This window comes from Miniopterus natalensis, chromosome 2 (assembly GCF_054644295.1).
Source record: "Miniopterus natalensis isolate mMinNat1 chromosome 2, mMinNat1.hap1, whole genome shotgun sequence".
Taxonomy (NCBI): Eukaryota; Metazoa; Chordata; class Mammalia; order Chiroptera; family Miniopteridae; genus Miniopterus; species Miniopterus natalensis.
In genome coordinates this window covers 106,348,472-106,366,756 of record NC_142082.1, presented here as the reverse complement: position 1 = coordinate 106,366,756, position 18,285 = coordinate 106,348,472, and the positions used below count along the sequence as shown (strand labels likewise).

The 18,285-nt window shown below is 40.8% G+C and overlaps 2 protein-coding genes across 3 annotated transcripts in view; one reads left to right on the top strand and one right to left on the bottom strand.

Annotated features, from left to right (window-relative positions):
- FOXM1 (forkhead box M1) overlaps window positions 1-18,285 on the top strand; it is a 114,034-nt gene that overhangs the window by 24,423 nt on the left and 71,326 nt on the right. The window lies entirely within an intron of this gene.
- The window catches only part of TULP3 (TUB like protein 3), a 79,324-nt gene that overhangs the window by 12,147 nt on the left and 48,892 nt on the right, over window positions 1-18,285 (bottom strand). For both annotated transcript variants that reach the window (XM_016215229.2, XM_016215230.2), the window contains exons 3-4: window positions 15,379-15,538; window positions 14,496-14,672 (exon numbers count right to left, since the gene is read on the bottom strand). In XM_016215229.2, the coding sequence (XP_016070715.2) occupies window positions 14,496-14,672; window positions 15,379-15,538 (337 nt within the window). The remainder of the gene's footprint in view (window positions 1-14,495; window positions 14,673-15,378; window positions 15,539-18,285) is intronic.

Sequence of the window (18,285 nt, the reverse complement as noted above, 5' to 3'; positions counted from 1 at the left end):
TAATTTTTTTGTTGCAATGGTAAATTGGATTGTTTTTTAAGCTTCTCTTTCTAAGTTCATTATTGGTGTATAAAAATGAGTGTTGGAGCCCAGCCAAGGAGGCTCGGTGGTTGAGAGTCTACCCATGAAACTAGAGGTCTCGGCTGAATTCCAAGTCAGGGTCCATGCCTGGGTTGTGAGGTCGATCCCCAGTGTGGGACATGCAGGAAGCAGCCGATTGAGGACTCACTCTCATCATTAATGTTTCTCTCTCTCTCTCCCTCTCCCTCTCCCCCTCTCCCATCCTTTCTCTGAAATCAATAAAATCATATTTTAAAAATGGGTGTTGGATTTTGTCTAATGCTTTTCTGTGTCTACTGATATGATCATGTGATTTTTAGCTTTCATTTTATGTGATGTATCACATTTATTGATTTGTGAATATTGAACTAGCCTTGCATTCCTAAAACAAATCCCTCTGGGTCATAGTGGATGACCTTTTTAATATATTGCTGGATCCAATTTGCTAATATTTTGTTGAGGATTTTAGCATCTATGTTTATCAAGGAAATTGGCCTGTAATTCTCTTTGTAGTGTCTTTCCCTTCCTCCCTCCCTCCCTTCCTTGATTTATCTTTATTGTTGAAAGTATTACAAATGTCTCTCTTTTCCCCAGTTGATCCCCTCCAAGCTGCACTGCCCCCTCCAGGCCTTCATCACTCTATTGTCTGTGTCCATGGGTTATGCATATGTGCATATAAATTCTTAGGTTAATCTCTCCTCACCCACCCACTCCCGCCTTCCCTCTGAGATTCGTCAGTCTCTCCCCTGCTTCTGTGTCTCTGGATCTATTTTGTTCATCAGTTTATTTTGTTCGTTAGATTCTACATATGAGTAAGATCATGCAACACTTGTCTTTCTCTGACTGGCTTATTTCACTTAGCATAATACTCTCCAGGTCCCACCATGCTGTCTCATAGGTTAAGAGATCCTTCTTTTTTACAGCTGCATAGTATTCCATGGTGTAAAAGTCCAAGAAGATGCTTGATATGATTTCAGTCTTCTTGAACTTGTAGAGACTTGTTTTGTGTGCTAACATGTGGTCCGTCTTTAAGAATGTCCCATAAGCACTTGAGAAGAATGTATATTCTGCAGCTTTGGGGTGAAATGTTCTGTAAATGTCAATTAAATTCATCTGATTTAGTGTGTCATTTAGTCACTGTTTCTGTGTTGATTTTTTTGTCTGGAAGATCTATCCAGTAAAGTCAGTGGGATGGTCAAGTCCCCTAAATCCATTTGATCTAGTGTGCTGCTATTGATCTCTCCCTTAAAGTCCTCCAGAAGTTGTTTTTTTTTTTTGTTTTTTTCCAGCCTTTATGAGTCTTTTGCTCCGAAGTGGGTCTCTTGTAGACAGCATATATTTAAGTCTTGTTTTCTTACCCATTCAGTTACCCTGTCTTTTGATTGGAACATTTAATCCATTTACATTTAAGGTTATTACTGATAGGTACTTATCTATTGCCATTTTATTTCTCCCCCCCCCCCTTAAATATATTTTTATTGATTTCAGAGAGAGGAAGGGAGAGGGAGAAAGATACAAACATCAATGATGAGAGAGCGACCACTGATCAGCTGCCTCCTGCATGCCCCCAACTGGGGATTGAGCCTGCAAGCTGGGCATGTGCCCTGACTGAGAATCAAACCTCGATTTTCTGGATCCTAGATCGATGCTCAACCACTGAGCCACATTTTATTTCTTTATGTCTATGTTTCCTATTACAGCAATCCCTTTAACATTTCTTGCAATCCTGGTTTCGTGGTGATAAACTCCTTTAGCCTTTTTGTTTTGGGGGGGGAGGTCTGGAAAGCTCTTTATTTCATAATCTATTTTGAATGATAGCCTTGCTGGATAGAGTATCATTGGTTTTAGATCCTTGTTTTGCATTACCTTGAATACTTCATGTCATTCCCTCTGGCCTGTAGAGTTTCTGATGAGAGATCAGATGACAGCCTTATGGGAGCTCCTTTGTAGGTAACAGCTTGCTTTTCTCTTGCTGCCTTTAAGATTCTCTCTTTGTCTTGAATTTTGGCATTTTAATTATGATGTGTCTGAGTGTGGGCCTCTTTGGGTTCTTCTTGCTTGGGATTCTCTGTGCCTTCCAAACTTGTGTGATTTTTTCTTTCACCAGGTTAGGGAATTTTTCTGCCATTATTTCTTCAAACAGGTTCTCTAACCCTTGCTTACTTTCTACATCTTCTGGCACTCCTATGATGTGAATATTGTTGTTTCATGTTGTCCCACAGCTCCCTTAAACTGTCCTCCTGTATTTTAATTTTTTTTTCTTTTTGGTTGTCTGATTGATTTTTTCTACCATGTCTTCTAATTCACTGATCCTCAGCTTCCCCTAATCTGCTGTTTATTCCTTCCAGTGTTTTTTTATTTCTCCTATGTTTGTGTTGTTTTTTTAAATTCTCACCTGAGGATATTTTTTCCATTGTTTTTCTGAGAGTCAAAGAGAGAGAGATAAAAAACAACATTGATGTGAGAGAGACACGATTGGTTGCCTCCGGGTGCAGGGATTGAGCCCACAACTGAGGTAAGTGCCCTTGGCCAGAATCAAAACTGGGACCCCTCAGTCCATGGGCCGACACTCTAACCACTGAGCCAAACCAGCTAGGGCTCTACTATGTCACTCTTAATTTCCTTCATAGTTTCCTTTTTTTTTTCTTCTCATGCTGTTAAGCATCGTTATGATCAGTATTCTGAACTCTATATCTGATAGATTGCTTCTCTCCATTTAGCTCTTCTTCTGGAGAATTCTTTTGTTCTTTCATTTGGGGCTTGTTTTTTCCCCTCATCATTTTGGCTGCCTGTTTGGATTTGTTTCTATGTATTAGAGAGATCTGCTAGGACTCCCAATCTTTTGGATAGTCTCTGGTGCAGGCCAATGTCAGATGCTGTTTGTGACTGGCCTTGAGTACCCTGTTTGAAGCTTTCAGCATTACACAGCTTGTGGCTCCTTCTGCTGGGGCTCGGTGCATTTGGAAAGCGCCAAGATATGCACCAAGGTTTGCTTTCCCAAGTGCTGGGTCCAGAAGCAAATCAGGCAAAGATGCAAAGCATCCAGAGGCTGATTCTTATTCATTCTCAAACTGTAGAAACTCCACAGGGTAGGCTGAGAGGTCTTCCAATAGGATGGAGCAATTGCTTCCACCCCAGGCAAAAGCTGTTTGGATGGTATATGTCTACCTGAGAAAGATATCCTCTGCAGTATAGGGGAATGACTCAGCACAGGAATCCACATGGCTGCCCTCTACGCTCTTTCACCAGAGCCAGCACTTCTGGGTTTTTCTCACACAGCTCTAGTCCACTCTGCCCTCCCTCTGCAGGAGCCTAAGGTGAGTGGCTGCCTGTTGATCCTTTAGGAAGGTGCCTGCATTTCTTGCCATCTCTCCCTGACAGACAGAAACCCTGCTGCTTTTCACAGCCAGATGTTATGTGGGCACTTTTCTCAGTTCTGATGCTCTAGGCTGGGAAGCCCAGCTTGGGGTTTAGGCCCCAAAGTTCTCAGTGGGAAACCCCACAGCTGAGAGATCCCTCTGGAACTTCAGCTGTTTCTGTGGGATCCTGGCCAGCCCTCTTGCACCTCTGCACTTCCTACCAGTCTATATGTGGTCTATGCTTTCCGTCCTTGGTTGAGGGTGCTCTCCAGCCAGTCTTGAGTTGATTATTCAGGATGTTTTTCTATATTTGAGTTGTAATTCCAGTTTGGTCCTGGGAAAGTGTCAATGTAGTTCCCACTTAATCCACCGACATCCTGGAATCTCTCTTTGTAGTGTCTTTATCTGGTTTTGGAATTAGGATAATGCTGGCCTCGTAAAAACAGCTTGGAAGTGTTCCTTCCTCTTGGATATTAGGGAATAGTTAGAGGAGGTCAGGTGCTAGTTCTTCTTTGAATATTTGGTAAAACTCCCCTGTGAAGCAGTCCAGACCAGGGCTTTTGTTTGCTAGAAGTTTTTTTAATTTAATTTTATTTTTTATTACTGCCTCAATTTCATCAGTTGTTACCAACCTATTCAGGTTTTCTGTTTCTTCCTGATTCAGTTTTAGAAAATTATATTTTTCCTGGACTTTGTCCATTTCATCCAGGTTGTCCAGCTTGTTGGCATATGGTTGTTTACAGTATTTTCTTACAATCCTTTGTATTTCTGTGGTGTCAGTTGTTACTTCACCTCTTTCATTTCTATTTAATTGGGCTTTCTCTCTTTGTTTCTTGATTAGTCTGGCTAAAGGCTCATCAATCTTGCTTATCTGTCCAAAGAACCAGCTGTTGGTTTCATTGATCTTTTGTACTGTTTTTCAGTCTCTATGTCATTTATTTCCTCTCTGATCTTTATTATTTCCTTCCTTTTACTTACTCTGGGCTTTTCCTGTTCTCTTTCTAATTCTTTAGTTGCAAGGTTAGATACTTTATTGGAAGTTTTTCCTGTTTTTTGAGGTAGTCCCTTCAGGACTGCTTTCACTGTGTCCCATAGATTTTGGGTTGTTGTGTATTCATTTTCATTTATTTCCAGAAAGTTTTTGATTTCTTCCTTGATCTCACTGGTAACCTATTCAGTTTAATAACATGCTATTTAGCCTCCACGTGTTTGAATGTTTTGAGATGTTTTTATTGTAGTTGATTTTTAGTTTCATGCCATTGTGATCTGAGAAGATGCTTGATATGATGTCAATCTTCTTGAATTTGTAGAGACTTGTTTTGTGTCCTAACATGTGGTCTATCTTTGAGAATGTCCCATGCGCACTTGAGAAGAATGTATACTCTGAAGCTTTGGGGTGAAATGTTCTGTAAATGTCAATTAAATTCATTTGACCTAGTTTATCATCTAGGGCCACTGTTTCCTTGTTGATCTTTTGTCTAAAAGATCTATCCATTGACGTCAGTAGGGTGCTAAAGTCCCCTACTATTATTGTATTGCTGTCAATATTTCCCTTAAAATCATCCAGAATTTTTTTTCAATATATTTGGGTGATCCTGTATTGGGTGCATATATGTTTACCACAGTTATATCCTCTTGTTGTATTGATCCTTTTAGTACTGTGATGTGGTCTTCATTGTCTCTTATTTTGTCTCTTATTACATTGCCTTTTATTTTGAAGCCCATTTTGTCAGATATGAGTATTGCTACCCCAGCTTTTTTTTCATTTCCATTTGCATAGAAAAAAATTTCCCATCCCTTCGCTTTCATCCTGTGTGTCTTTTGTTCTGAGGTGGGTCTCTTGTAGACAAGCATATATGTGGGTCATGTTTTCTTATACATTCAGCTATCCTATGTCTTTTGATTGGAGTATTTAAGCCATTTACACTTAAGGTTATTATTTATAGGTCCTTATTTGTTGCCATTTTATTCTTTATGCCTTTGTTACTCTCTATTTCTTCTTACAACATTCCCTTTAGCATTTTCTGCAGTGCTGGTTTGGTGGTTATAAACTCTTTTAGCCTTTTTTTTTTGCCTGCGAAGCTCTTTATTTCACCTTCAATTTTGGTTGATAGCTTTGCTGGATATAGTAGTCTTGGATTCAGTCCCTTGTTTTTCATTACTTTGTATACTTCATGCCATTCCCTTCTGGCCTGAAATGTTTCTATTGAGAAATCAGCTGATAGTCTAATTGGAGGTAAGTTTCTGTCTCTGTCTTGCAGCCTTTAAGATTCTTTCTTTGTCTTTAATGTTTGCCATTTTAATTAAAATGTGTCTACATGTGGGTCTTTTTGGGTTCATCTGGATTGGGACTCTATCCTGAACTGGAGTGACTTTTTTTTTCACCAGGGTAGGGAAATTTTCTGTCATTATTTCTTCAAACAGGTTCTCTATTCTTTGCTCAGATTCTTCTCCTTATGGGATCCCTATGATGCAAATGTTATATTTCATATTGTCGCTAAGCTCCCTTGAACTCTACTCCTGCTTTTTAATATTTTTTCCAATTGCTACTCTGAATGGGTGTGTTTTCCTACCTTGTCTTCTAATTTGCTGATTCAGTCCTCTGCTTCTTCTAGTCTACTCTTGATTCCTTCCAAGGTATTCTTTATTTTAGCTACGTCATTCTTTATTTCCACTTGATTCATATTCTTGGTTTTTACCTCTTTTTTTTACACTGGTGTAATTCTCTTTAAGTTCCATAAAGTTCTCATTAAGTTGCTTGTAGCTCTCACTAAGTTGTTTGAGCACCCTTATAACCATTACTTTGAATTCTTTATCTGACAAATTGCTTGCCTCCGTTTCACTGAGTTCCTTTTCTGATGATTCCTCCTTTTGTTTGGGGGTTGTTTCTTTGTCTCCTCATTTTTGCTGTCCCTTTGTATTTGTTTCTATGTATTGGTTCAAACTGCTATGCCTCCCAATCTTTCTGGGGTAGTCTTTTGTAGTAGGTGTTTAGTGGGTCCCAGTGGTGCAGTTTCTTGGTCTCCTAAGCTGGGTGCTCTAGGAATGTCCCTTGTTTGAGTTATTTTGGCTCCCCTGTTGTAACTGGGTCTTGAATGTTGTTGTCCGATTCATGGATGGAATCTCCTCTCAGGCTGGCTGGCTGTGAGGCTCACCCCTGACCACGTTGTGTGAGCTGTTGTGGAGGTGCTGACAGGACAGAACAAAATACGACACAACAAAACAGAAACAAAAGAAACGAAACCAAAGCATACACAACACCCCTACAACAACAGCAGCCACAAAAAAAGAGAGAATTGGGAAAGAGAAAAAAGAGTAAGAATGATAGAATAGAAAAAATTCAAGGAGAAGAAAAAGGGGGGAAGAAAAAGAAACATGAAAGGGCAGAGATGAAACAAAGAAAGCAAGAATAAAGAACATGGGAAGGAACGTGGTATAAAAGAAAAGAAGGAGAAAAAAATTTCAAAAGAAAAATGCAGAGAAAGCAGATAGACCCAAAATAAGGGAAGAACAAAAGATGAGAAAGCAGAAGAAAACAAACAAACAAACAAAATAGGGTAGGAAAAGGGAAGAGAAAAATTAGATACATGAAACAATCGATAGAAGCTAAAATAACAAATCAATAAAACAGATAAAGAAAAATTTAAAAATAACAAAAGGGGAGAGATCAACTAAGATGGTGGCGTAGGTAACAGCTGTTACCGCCTCCCGCAACCACATCAAAATTACAACTAAAATACAGAACAACCATCACTCAGAGCTTCCTGAAATCTAGCTGAACGAGGGAAATGAAGAAGCATCGAGACCAGTAGGAGGGGTGGAGATGCAGGTGGATCGGGGCTGAATCACAGAGATGAGGCCGCGGCCCCACACCTGGTGCCTCAGTTTAAACTCAGGAGGGATATCTTGATGGTGGAGGTTTTCCGGAGGAGTGAGGAATCCCAGCCCCACATCAGGCCCCCCAGCCCAAGGTTCCAGGGTGGGGAAGAGAAGTACCCACAACTTCAGGCTGTGAAAACCAGCAGGGACTGTCGCTGAGGGTCATGGAGGGTTGGGAGTCCCAGGCAGTTCCTCTTAAAAGGCCCCTACAGGGACTCATTTAGATGCACTCCCCCTGAGCCCCAGCACTGAGCAGCAGTTTGAAAAGAACCTGGGACACTTGGGAAGGAGCTAACGTGCCTGAGATTGGGGCAAGAGGTGGAGGGGAAGCTTTCTCCCAGGCAGAAGAGCTGGCAGAGGCCACTGCTCCTTTGGCAAGCCGTCCCCCGACACAGTCGGCAGGCAGGTGCCATATTTGAATCTCTAGCACCTGACTCACACCTTTGGCCCCCCCCACCCGTGATTCCCAGAGGCCCCGCCTCTCCCTACCTGCAAGCTCATCCAAGCCATTTCCAGTGGCTTTTCTATGCAAGTGGCCTCTCCAGACTTATGCTTAGGACTTTCCTAAAACCTCTCAAACAAGCAGCAGCGTGCCCCTTATGGCTTGATAAGTGGCCACAGGCCTCATACTAGCAGCACCCTGCATTGGTTCATAGCTTGGCCACTCCTGGACACCTCCAAGCCCAGCACAAGTAGCAGCCAACTACGGTTTGCTCTGTAGATCACGCTGGGTGGACCTGGGCAAGGCACTGCCAGAGGCTGACTTTGCACCTCCCAGGCGGCCCCAGAGACAGTGCACCTGGTGGTCAGACTCAACCATGCTGGATTACAACCCTACCACATCCACGAGTGACACACTCAAGGGGCGCACTTGGTGAACACCAGAGCCCCACTGCAGCTCCACAGGGGTGTCTCCAGCACAGCAGCTCTTTGGCTGTAGTTGCAGCTGATTGGCCGGGGGGTCAATTCCTCCCAGTGATACCAACAGCAACCAAGGCTGAACTACAACAGGACAGTGCACACAGTCCACACAGGGGAGCACCTAGAAGGCCCAGCTCAGGTGACTGGGGAGGCTGAACCACTGGACCCTACAGGACACCTACTACACAAAGCCATTCTACAAATTCCAGGCAACATAGCAGCTCTACCTAATACATAGAAACACACACCTGGAAACAGCCAAAACAGGGAGACAAAGAAACATGTCACAAATGAAAGAACAGAAGAAATCTCTACAAGAGGAACTAAATGAAATAGATCCAAGCAAGCTAACAGATACAGAGTTCAGAATTTTGTTTATAAGGATGCTCAAGCATATTATTACGAAAATATCTGAGAAAATCGATAATAATAAAGTACCAATTTGAAATGAAGGCTACATGAACTAAAATGAAGAATAATTTACAGGAAATCAACAGTAGAATAGAGGACGCTGAGAATCAAATCAGCAATTTAGAACATGAGGAAACAAAAAAAACACCCAACCAGAAGAGCAAAAAGAAAAAAGAATCCAGAAATATGAAGACAGTATAGGAGCAATGGGACAACTTCAAGAGGCCCAACATTCGTATTACTGGGGTGCCAGAGGGGAAGAAAGAGAGCAAGACCTTGAAAACCTATTTGAAAAATTAATTACAGAAAACTTCCCCTACCTGGGGAAAGAAATCGACTTACAAGTCCAGGAAGCACACGGGGTCCCAAACAAGACGAACCCAAAGAGGCCCACAGCAAGACAAATCATAATTAAAATGCTAAAGGTTAAAGACAAAGAGAGAATCTTAAAAGCAGCAAGAGAATAGCAGTTAGTTACCTACAAGGGAGCACCCATACGACTGTCAGCTGATTTCTCAACAGAAACTTTGCAGGCCAGAAGGGAGTGGCAAGAAATATTCAAAGTGATGAAAAATATGAAACTACAACCAAGATTACTCTACTCAGCAAAGCTATCATTTAGAATTGAAGGTCAGATAAAGAGCTTCACAGATAAGAAAAAGCTAAAGGAGTTTATCGCCACCAGACCAGCACTACAGGAAATGTTGAAGGGTCTTCTTTAAGAAGAAGCTAATGAACAAAAGAATCTGACGAACTAAATAGATTCAGAAACACTGATGCATGCAACGGACCATCGTGTTTCAGAGGAAAGGGGGGTGGAGGGTGGGAAGAGATTAACCAAAGAAGTTATGTGCATATATGCATAACCCATGGACACAGACAATAATGGGGTAAAGGCCTGGAGAAGAGGTGGGAACGATGTGGAGGGGGTCAGTTGGGAGGGGGGAATGGGACACCTGTAATACTTTCAACAATAAAGATAAATTTTTAAAAATTAATTAATTAACAAAAGGGAAGAAAAATAAATAAATGAAGTTTTTCTGAGCAGAGTTTAGTGCCCCCTGGGAGCTCCCTTTGGATCCAGCTCTTCTGATGACTGCGGCTGACCGTTCTGTCTGCCCATTCTGGGCTTCCCAGGAGATTCTTAGGTATTAACCACTGTCAGAAACTGTCTTCTTCTGGCTTTCAGCAACCTGTTTGAAGCTCCAAGCGATCCACAGTTTGTGTCTGTCTCCACAGGACTTCGCTGTGTGCAGAAGGGGCCCAGCTGCACTCTAAGGCTGGTTTGTTAGCAGCATGGGGCCCAGGGCTGGGTCAGTAAGCTTCCCCAGGTTCCCCAAGATCTGCCTCCACCCGCCTTCACCTGCCAGCCAGCTGTCAATCTTAATTACTCAAAAGTCTGTTTCTGAAAGGGCTTTAGGGAAAATCGGGAGTATAGCCCTCTGGGTCTCCTGTGACAGGGAGGTGCTGTTCAGATTTCAGGGAAAGTGGTGGTGTGTTTCCCCATCCCAGAGCTACTCCTCTGAGTGTCCCAGTGTATTACTCTGCCCTCAGCTGGGCAGAGATCCTTATACGCAGCCCAGTGGGATCAGGTGGATATTGGGAGTTTCTATCAGCTTTCCAGTGTGGGGGAAGCTCCCATCAGATTCCCAGGACAGCAGGGTGAATGGCCCCTCCCCTAATCCAATCACTAAGGCTTACTGAGACTTCAAATTGGGTCACTGATGCAATTACCTCTGCAAAGATAGAAATGCAGAGTGTGGCAGGCAGGGTTCCTGAGGGTGTAGAGGGCTGTATAGTCTAGGGCCGGGTGGTTCCTGGGAGAAGCTAGTGCCTCTCAGGAAAAATGACCATTTCAATTTGGGGGGTATGACCAAATGCTGCTTTTCCACATCTCCCCCCAATGCTTCCCACCCCAGCCTCTCCTTAGGCACCTCAAGTCTGCACCACCCTCCCCCCATCAAAGCCTCAAATGAGTAGCTACAGATGAATTCCTGTGCTCTGGGTTTAAAAACCAAATAACCAACCAAACAAAAAAAACCCAAAAAAACAAAAAACTAAGACTTTAATTCAGACAGGCTCTGGCCTCCCCTGAGGCTAGCAGCCTTGCAGCCTTTCATGGCTGGATGTTATGTGAGCCATTGGTCTCAGCTCTGGTGCTCTGGGCTGTGGAGCCCAGCCTGGGTTCTGGGCCTCAATCTTCTCAGAGAAATAACCCTCCTGTAGCCAAGAGATCCCTCCTCACTCTCAGTCTGCCACCCATGGAAGCTGGGTCAGTCTCTGTCTGGACCTTGCCCTTCCTATCAGTCTCCAGATGTTTTCTGTCCTTTCTTGATATAAGCCTCCTCCTCAGCGGGACCTCAGTTGGTAATTCTGGGTGAATGTTCCCCAATTTAGTTTTATTTCTACTCTGGCCCTTACAAATGTATTACAAGACCATGGCCTGTGTGGCAAAAATTCTACAAAGTGCCTTAAACTTAGATGAAACGCACTCAGGTGATGAATCCGACTCTGACCTCTCTGCACAGAGGACGCCTGTCTGCAAGTCTCAAGCTTGGAGACTAGGGCGGGTGGCTGAGGAGGGGGTTTCAGACTAAGAGAGAACTGACAGAGGACTGCAGAAGGCAGGTGGGGAGTGTGAGCCTTTGAGGGTGGGAAACAGGGGAAGGTGAGGAACCTAAATTCCCTTGTTTTCCTTAGTCCATAGGGTGAAGTTATCCATTATGTAATAGTTGAAATAGCCCCCAAATCATGAATTTGTAAGTAGATTTAACAACAAGCAGTGTGGTTTTTCCTCTAAAACATTTCCTGCCCACATTCAGAGTAGGGACAAATATGATCTATTTTTATACAGTTAACAAATAAATTAGTGTCAGCTTTTCTCAAGGACACCAAAGGATAAGATAAAGGCCAATTAGAAGATTCATCTCAAAACATATTTCACACAAAAACTTATACATGAATGTTCAAAGCAACACTGTTCAAAATAGTCAGAAGTAGGAAACAACCTGGCTGTCCATCAACTGATGAAGAGATAAACAAAATATGGCATATTCACACAATGTAATGTTATTCAACAATAAAATGAAATGAAGTACATGATGACCCTTGAAAACATTACGCTAAGTGAAAGAAGCCACATAAAGGACCAAACACATAGTGTATGATTCTATTTATATGAAATGTCAGGAATAGGCAAATCCAGAGATAGAAGGAAAGTAGATGTAGTTGTCTGGGGTGGGGTGGAGTTGGGAAATGGGAAGTGATTGATAATAGATATGAAGTTTCTTTCGGGGGTCATAAAAATGTTCTAAAATTGATTGTGATGATGGTTGCAGACCTCTGTGAATATACTAATAATCAATGAATTGTTCACTTTAAATGGGTGAATTGTATGGTATGTGAATTATATCTCAATAAAGCTATTATAAAAAATTATTTGGTTTGTGAAGGACATTTTTTGGTTTGTTTTCTAAAATTTTGTTTTGCTTTCTACCCTTTTTCATAGCAAAAAGATATAAAACTCTTGGGATCTCACAATAGCTTCACTTAGTACTATGTTTTGAAATGCCATTTTTATACCAGGAACTCAGTTTATATGAATATATGTCTTAAGATGGAGACCAAAGATTTCTCCCAAACTTTAAGACAAGCAAACTGGATCCACTTATGGGACATAATCTGCCAAATTGACACTTCTTAGATCCTAATCAGGAGAGCACTTAATGAGTTTTACGGCAAGGTGCAAACTGTTGAGACATGAAAAGGCATTGATGCATCTGGCACTGAAAGGCCGATTATGAGAAAAAAAAAACAGCAGTCACTAGGGCAGTAAAGGAGAAAGAGCTAGACAGTAAGGGAGAAAGAACTAGATTAAGAATCAGAAAGTTTAGGTTTACCACTCTTCAGCTAGATGACTTAAGTAATTTAGCTTTTGGTTAAACTGAAAAGTTCTCTTTGCTTTTTCTCTTGTAAAAATACTGGTAGTAAAGTAATAGGTGAGTACCATGATCACATTCATATTACAGACAGGGAAACTGAGGCAGAGAAAAGTTATGGTGTTTTCCTCCTTTCCCAGCCAGATATGGCAGAGTTGAAATTCAAAACCTAGCAAGATGTCTCCAGAGCTATGCTCTAACCCATTTCACTACACTGCCTTTGCCATACCCCACACTCTGGTCATCTGTCCCAATTTGCACAAACATATGTTTTTATAGCTGATGCCTTTGCACGTTATTTCCTCTGCCCAAGTTTGCCACCTAAACTATCAGTCTGATCAAGGCAAATTACTTAGCCCCTCTCCGAGAAAAAATTTTCTTTATGTAACATAGAGAGGCTAATATACATAAACCCCTCAAAGTACTGTTGCAAATATTAAATTGAGGTAATGTATGTCAAATGCCTGACACACCAAAGACATTCAAAATGTCAGTCTCTAGTTGCTTGCACAGGTGACACCAGTACACAGGAGGGCATGCATCCTTCACAGCTCTGCTTAATCATTTTGATGCCTTTCTTGTCCCTTGTTCATTGCCCTGGCAGTGTAATTCTACTTCTCTCTTATTTTTACTCTGTCATACACCACATTATAACTAGGACAGACCATCAGCCAAACTATCTTCTAAGTAGTTTTCCTGCTTTCCAGAATTTCCCCACCTCCAATTCATTCTTTATGGCACTGAGTAATTTTCCTACAGCCCAAATCTGAAGATATCATTTCTCAGCTTAAAATCCCTCATCAATTCCTGTTACTCCTCAGATAAAGTCCAAATTCCAAAAGTGGGCCTATAATGCCCCCTTTTACCTCTCCAGACTCACCTCTCTACATTCCCCTTCCAAACCTCATCACATCATACTCTCAGCTGCAGCCATTCTGAACTTGCCAGCTCCTCTTCCTGAATCAGGCTCTATGTAGCTTAGACATCACTTTCTCTGGAAAGCCTTCCAAACCTTCAACTCTGGGTTAGGCACCACTCTCCATGCTCTCTTGGCTATTTAAGTGTATGAAGTCTCAATCAGAATAAATGCTTCATGATGGCAGGAACCTTGTTAATACTGTACCCTAAATGCCTAGAACAATGCCTGATATATAGTATATACTCAATACATATTTTCTAAATGAATGAATGTATGAATTTGTTTGAATGTACATCTATTTCACCATTCTGTGGTATAATCTTCTGATTCATATAGCCCAGGATCTAGCAATGCCTACCCATTATAAAGTAGGCACCCAATAAATATTTATTCATTACTGGGCTTCAGTGTTCTCATCTGAAAAAGAGACATTTAATTCCTTCTCCAGAAAATTATTTTCCTAAGTAGGAAAGAAGACTAAAAAGGACATCTAAAATGTACAGGAATATTTATGGAAATGGTAACTTCAACTGGCAGAAAGTACGCTCTAGTAAAAAAAGTATTAGCTTAAGTATATTTTGATCCAATTTGTTTCCATTAAGCTGGCTATTTACATTTCCCCTTATCACTAGATCAATATAAACTGTGAAATGGAGGCAGAGTAGGGGTGTTGAGTAGCATCCTTGTCAAAGGAAGAGGGTAGGAACTAAAAATAAAACATCAAAAAAGAAAGAAATGGTCATATATAGTAGCTAATGCTGCTGATATTTCACACTTGATTCAATTATCTTATTTTTCTTAGGCAATAGGATAAATACTACTATTGTTGCCAATGACCAATTCTCAGATGTCAAAGACGTCTAACATTGTCACCTCTGTAAAGCCCTGAGCCACATTACAAGCAATTTTGAGTCATCTAGATTGTTAATCAACAATGAAAGAAAGTAAAGTAAAAGATTATAAATGACTAAAACAATTAATTGCCTTAAAATAATAACCAATCCTCACCATGTTTTTGGAGAATTTCCTGAAGATCTGGCTTGGATGCAGTATCCAAAGTGCTTTCCCCATCAACACTTCCTTCAGTATCCTCTTCTGTAGCAGAAGAGCCGACTGAGAGAACATGAAGTTTGGTTTCTGAATCCTGAGCATCTGGCTTCAGGAAAGCAGCTGGACCATCAATGCCTAAGGGTCAAAAGAAAAAAAGAGAAAGCATAATTCACCATTTAGCTATGTGGGTTTGGTGTACGTGATCAGAATTAAGAGCCACCAAACCACTTCACCTCTCTTTCCTTAACATCCACGAGGACATCTGTTAACAGAGTAATCCAGGACTGGTGTTCATTTTATTAACATGCTCTGACTCTTCCTAAAGTGAAATGTACTTGATGCTGCCTTGAGAAACTTAAGAATGAGACTATGAAAACAAAGTAGGTCCTCCAAAGTTCAAATCCCATACAAGTCAATAGCTCAGGGAGCTTGATTTAGAGGCTCTTAATCCTAGTCTTCCTTCCTCCTCTCATCATCTCAGATGATCCTTTGAGTCCTATCTATCAGAAGAATGGATGCTCTCTACCTACTCCTGGCTTCAAAGTTAACTCTGTCACGATGTAAAAATCAAGACTAAAAGCTCCTCAAATAGGCTATCCTGGACTAATTCATTTGGCATCTAAAAATAACAGTGCTAGGTAGGTATAAACTTTACCATATCTTCTGTTTAAACCATTACTTTTATTCTAACTTGAAGACCCAGAATTTGATAACAATTTATGAAGGTACCCTAGTGACAATGCTAATATTGTTTCTTTGATCCATCTAAGAATCCTCCTGACTTCTTCTGGGTTTGTAAAAACTGTACTCCAGCAGTGAGAGATGCTGCCTAAATACACACCCTGTAGGATGACATTGTTGTGAGGGGTACGAGGTTCCACCAAAGGAGTGTGCTCCTCACTACCTCTTGGCTTTGACCGACGTATCCTGGCTTCCGGATTTGGTTGCACCATGAGTGGCTCAAGGCGCTTTTTCCTCTGCTTCTTCTCCAGCAGTGCTCTCTAGGAAAAAATTTTGATATTATAGGCCACAGAGTTATGACCAGACCTATCTACTTTGAACATTTACAGTGTTTCACTGATCCTCACACAAAATCCTTGTGATTTAATTTTCACACTTAAGAAATGAAAAGCCCAGCTGGTGTGGCTCAGCGGTTGAGTATCGACCTATGAGCCAGGAGATCTTGGTTCAATTCCCAGTCAGGGCACATGCCCAGGTTGCGGGCTTGATCCCCAGCAGGGGCCGTGCAGGAGGCAGCTGATCAATGACTCTCATCATTGATGTTTCTGTCTCTCTCTCCCTCTCTTTGAAATCAATTAAGACATATTTTAAAAAAAGAAATGAGAAAATTGAGGTACAAACAGGAGCAAGGATTCATTTAATAAATATTTATTAAACACCTAAAAATATATATTTTAAATGATACAAATGCATTCCTAGCCAAGCTGAAGACCATGATCCAAGTCTATTTAAAATACATATAGTAATTGTCATATTATTATCAACGCATGATCCCAAGTTTAAACTGTATAAACATATAACCATGGGTAAAAAAGATAAACGAGCACAAAGAAACATAGTCTTTGGGTAGTAGAAAAATAAAATTTATTATCATCTAAATCCCAAATTATTTTCATGTTTTATTTAGCAGAAGAACAGTAAGTTTTGCTCTCTTGCTCATTCTTACATATTAATCAAACAAATTATGGCCAAGGAATAGCACTTGGAACATTCCAAGTAGAAAGCAATAAACTCTATGCTATGGATAAAAGTAAAATATAGAACATGGTAGTGAGAAAAGTCAGGGGAAAAAATATTCAAGACTATGAGAAAAAAACCAACAAGATGGAAAGGGAGGTACTAGACACATACTATTTTTAAGCTTTGGCAAATAAGAGCTAATAATACATAGAAATTATTATGAATAGGAAAGTACCAAGTCCCAAGCTAAAAAATTAAGCCATTATTTAAAAGCGAAGATATTATAACCTACTTCATTGTTTCTTAGGCAAAAAGCCATCTATTTACTTTTTTTCATTAATATTGCTTTTCAAAAGTGCCACTAATAAGAAGAGTTACTCCAAGGGGTGAGACTATTTGCAGGAAAGTGCTTTTCCTGAACTGGTCTGATGAAAGCTTGCAGGTAAATTCAGAAGACACAAAAAACAGAACTGTTCTTTTTTACCCAGCCTTGTTTATAGCAGGTTCTCAAATAATATTGTTTCATTATAATGTCGAAGGGATGCATAGGAACTTAACTCTTGTTTATATCAATTAGCCTATGGTAAAACTGGTTTTATTAAACATCGTTTCGCTTAAAGTTGCAGAACCTATCAAGGACATTAAGTGAGGACATACTGTATAAGGAAAAGACTGGGGACCTAAGATAATGTGCCAAGAATGAATAGAGAAATTAGAGCAAGCTGGGAAGGAGTACATTTTGAGACTCATGAATTAATATGAATAGATAGACCTTAATGTACCAGGAACACTAAATACACAGGAGACTATAATGAGGTCCTCCTCATAGAACTCGATGATAAGGTTCTTCTAGCAAGTAAGAAGTCTTACCTAATGGCTAAGAAGTAACCTGCCTGAAGATATGGTAAATATGAAGTATATAAAGACATGAGAAACTGCCACATCTTATCTACGTGGCCACAGCTATTTAGTGTCATATAGTCTCCTAACTGTGGAGCAATTGATGAAACAAAAACACAAGCTACAGTTAGTCCATTTTATTAACATATGTAAAGAAAAAATGTTCTGTAGAAAAGGAGTATTCTGCTTGTGGTCTAGAAAAGAGGAACCAAAGAGCTAGAATTTGTCAGAGTGTATCCAGTCTGTCCAAGAAAGAGAAATACTGAATCTGGTAGACAAGAATATTCTCTTTACTGGAAGAGGTTACTCATTTTGAGCGCAAGAAACTATAAAAGGTTTTTTCATGGACTTGATGAACTATCCCTCAGCACAATCTAGTTTTGTTTCCTCTGATTCCTTGCTTACCAATCAGTCTTCTAATTTTCAATTTAACTTCTTAGGCATCATAGTCCTAAGAATAGAGAATCATGCACAGTAGAGCTGAATGCACACCAGAAGAATTAGAGTTCTTATTATAAATGAATCAATTGATGTCTGGTTTCATAACTGACTGTTGTGAGTTTGACTGGTGTGTTTGTCGTCTAGAAAACGGAGCCAAAGAGCTAGGTGTCACACGTTACATCTAGGTTCACTGACAAAACCACATTCTTAGGCATGACCTGTAAAGGGCAAACTAGACTCTTGGCCACAGTGTTCCTATCAAGGTACCTGGTGAAGCCTTTCTCTATCAAGTTAAAACTTACTTATATCAACTCTTGAGCATGCCTGCACCTTTTCTCACCTTCCTTTCCCCAGCATGTGCTCATGCTCCCCCACCCCTCTCTCTCTCTCCCCCCCTCTCTCTCTCTCTCTCTCTCTCTCTCACACACACACACACACACACACACACACACACACCCTTTCTTCCCCCAAGGTGCATACCTTTGCTTTCTCTCTCCTAAGCTCCAAGGGTCCTTCTTTTGCCTCTGTAACTTGCTTCCTGAGCCCACGCAGCCCAGCTGGCTCAGTTCTTCCATGGCTCACTTCTTCTACCTCTGTGTCTTTCCAAAGTAAACTTTCTCCTTCAATTTGAGTTCCTTGGCTCTGAATTCTTTCTTTGCTGAACTCAGGTACTGAGGTTGCTGAACCAAGGTCCACTAACATTCTG